Source organism: Echinops telfairi, unplaced genomic scaffold (genome assembly GCF_000313985.2).
Source record: "Echinops telfairi isolate 266 unplaced genomic scaffold, ASM31398v2 ScPeMD7_6;HRSCAF=24_0, whole genome shotgun sequence".
Classification (NCBI taxonomy): Eukaryota; Metazoa; Chordata; class Mammalia; order Afrosoricida; family Tenrecidae; genus Echinops; species Echinops telfairi.
The window spans coordinates 1,209,208-1,210,522 of record NW_022103902.1 but is presented as its reverse complement, the minus strand read 5'-3'; the positions used below and the strand labels follow the sequence as shown (position 1 = coordinate 1,210,522).

The following is a 1,315-nucleotide window of genomic DNA, read 5'->3' as shown; positions in this document are numbered from 1 at the left end:
AAATCTCTGGCTTTCCCTTATTTCTTGCATTGAAATTGGATGTGTACTTGGTTTTAGTAACTAATAATTCTGAAATAAAAGGATGGAAATTAAATAGAAAAAGATTGCACACCGCCTCCTGGCTTGCTTGGAGGTGTGCATGTCTAGAACCCTAGCGTTGACTCCAGAGCCCACCGGTTGCAGTAATGCCAGTGTTTTTTGGGTTACCTTTCATGCTGTTTCACATTCCCCTCAGAAGCCTCATTCTGTTTCACTCCATAGCCCCAGCCCCCTTATCTCTGGAGGAGATCCCAGAATCCAGGAGTGCATTTTCTTTCCTCCCCACGGACTCAGCATCCACAGATCCTTCTCTATCTACTGAAAAGAAACAGCCTCTTGATGACAGAGAGGTTCCTAGGCGCTGGTTACTTAGAAGGAGGCGATCAGCTCTGTTTCCTAATGGAGTCAAAATCTGCCCAGAGGAAAGTGTCGCGGAGGCCGTAGCAAACCATCTGAAGTATTTCAAAGTCCGAGGTAAGCGAACACTCAGAGTCCGCCGATGCATGCCCGTGGGATTCAGACATGCAATTCTGAATAGCCTCTCGCCTTTGTTATGTCTCATTGTAACTTAAAATTGGTGACAATTCAGACAAAGACTCAACCAATGACCACTTTTCTACTGACTAAGGAAAAGGATTTATGATAACTATAATATTAAGATAATTTCAGAGTTAAGTTTACAGTATTTTGAGGGAGGAAATATTTTGGAGGCCCTGACGATCAGCAAGAAAGAATAACTGGGAGTAAAGTGTGTCCTTTGGTCTTGAAGTCCCCCCACTAAGCACCTCCCAGCCACAGGGAAGCCTGATAGGAAGACACAGGGTGAGTTCCACGGGAGTATGGAGACGAGCCAACAGTCAGCCTTCCCCTGGAGCCGAGGTCCTGAATTTGGACTTTTAATCTTTTAAACTATGCAAAACGAATTTTTGTTTGTTGAGTCACAAACAAGAGAGAAAATATTTTAAATAGCTTTAAGCCCTTCAAGAAACCATCTTATTGTAAGAGCCCTCAATAAAATGATCAAAATCAATAGTTGTACAGAATAGAAAGCTAGAAAAAAAACAAGAAAAAGAAACCATCTTACATTGGATAAAATTTTTAATTTTTCTTTATTAACAGTTATTTGCCTAAATATGTCCACATAATATGCTTTCCAAGGTTGACCTAGTTTAGTTGTTTTAAATGCATGGAAAATTACCATTGTCTACATTTTATAGTTTCGTCATTCAGTAGATTAGTTGCTCTCTACTTGGTACACATGAAACTGTATGTCTAA

At 40.5% G+C, this 1,315-nt stretch overlaps 1 protein-coding gene across 1 annotated transcript in view; it reads left to right on the top strand.

The window, feature by feature from the left end:
• The first annotated feature begins 185 nt into the window (after positions 1 to 185).
• IMPG2 (interphotoreceptor matrix proteoglycan 2) overlaps positions 186 to 1,315 on the top strand; it is an 85,364-nt gene continuing 84,234 nt past the window's right edge. Inside the window, exon 1 of the mRNA XM_004706456.1 lies at positions 186 to 513. Within this exon, the coding sequence (XP_004706513.1) occupies positions 186 to 513 (328 nt within the window). The remainder of the gene's footprint in view (positions 514 to 1,315) is intronic.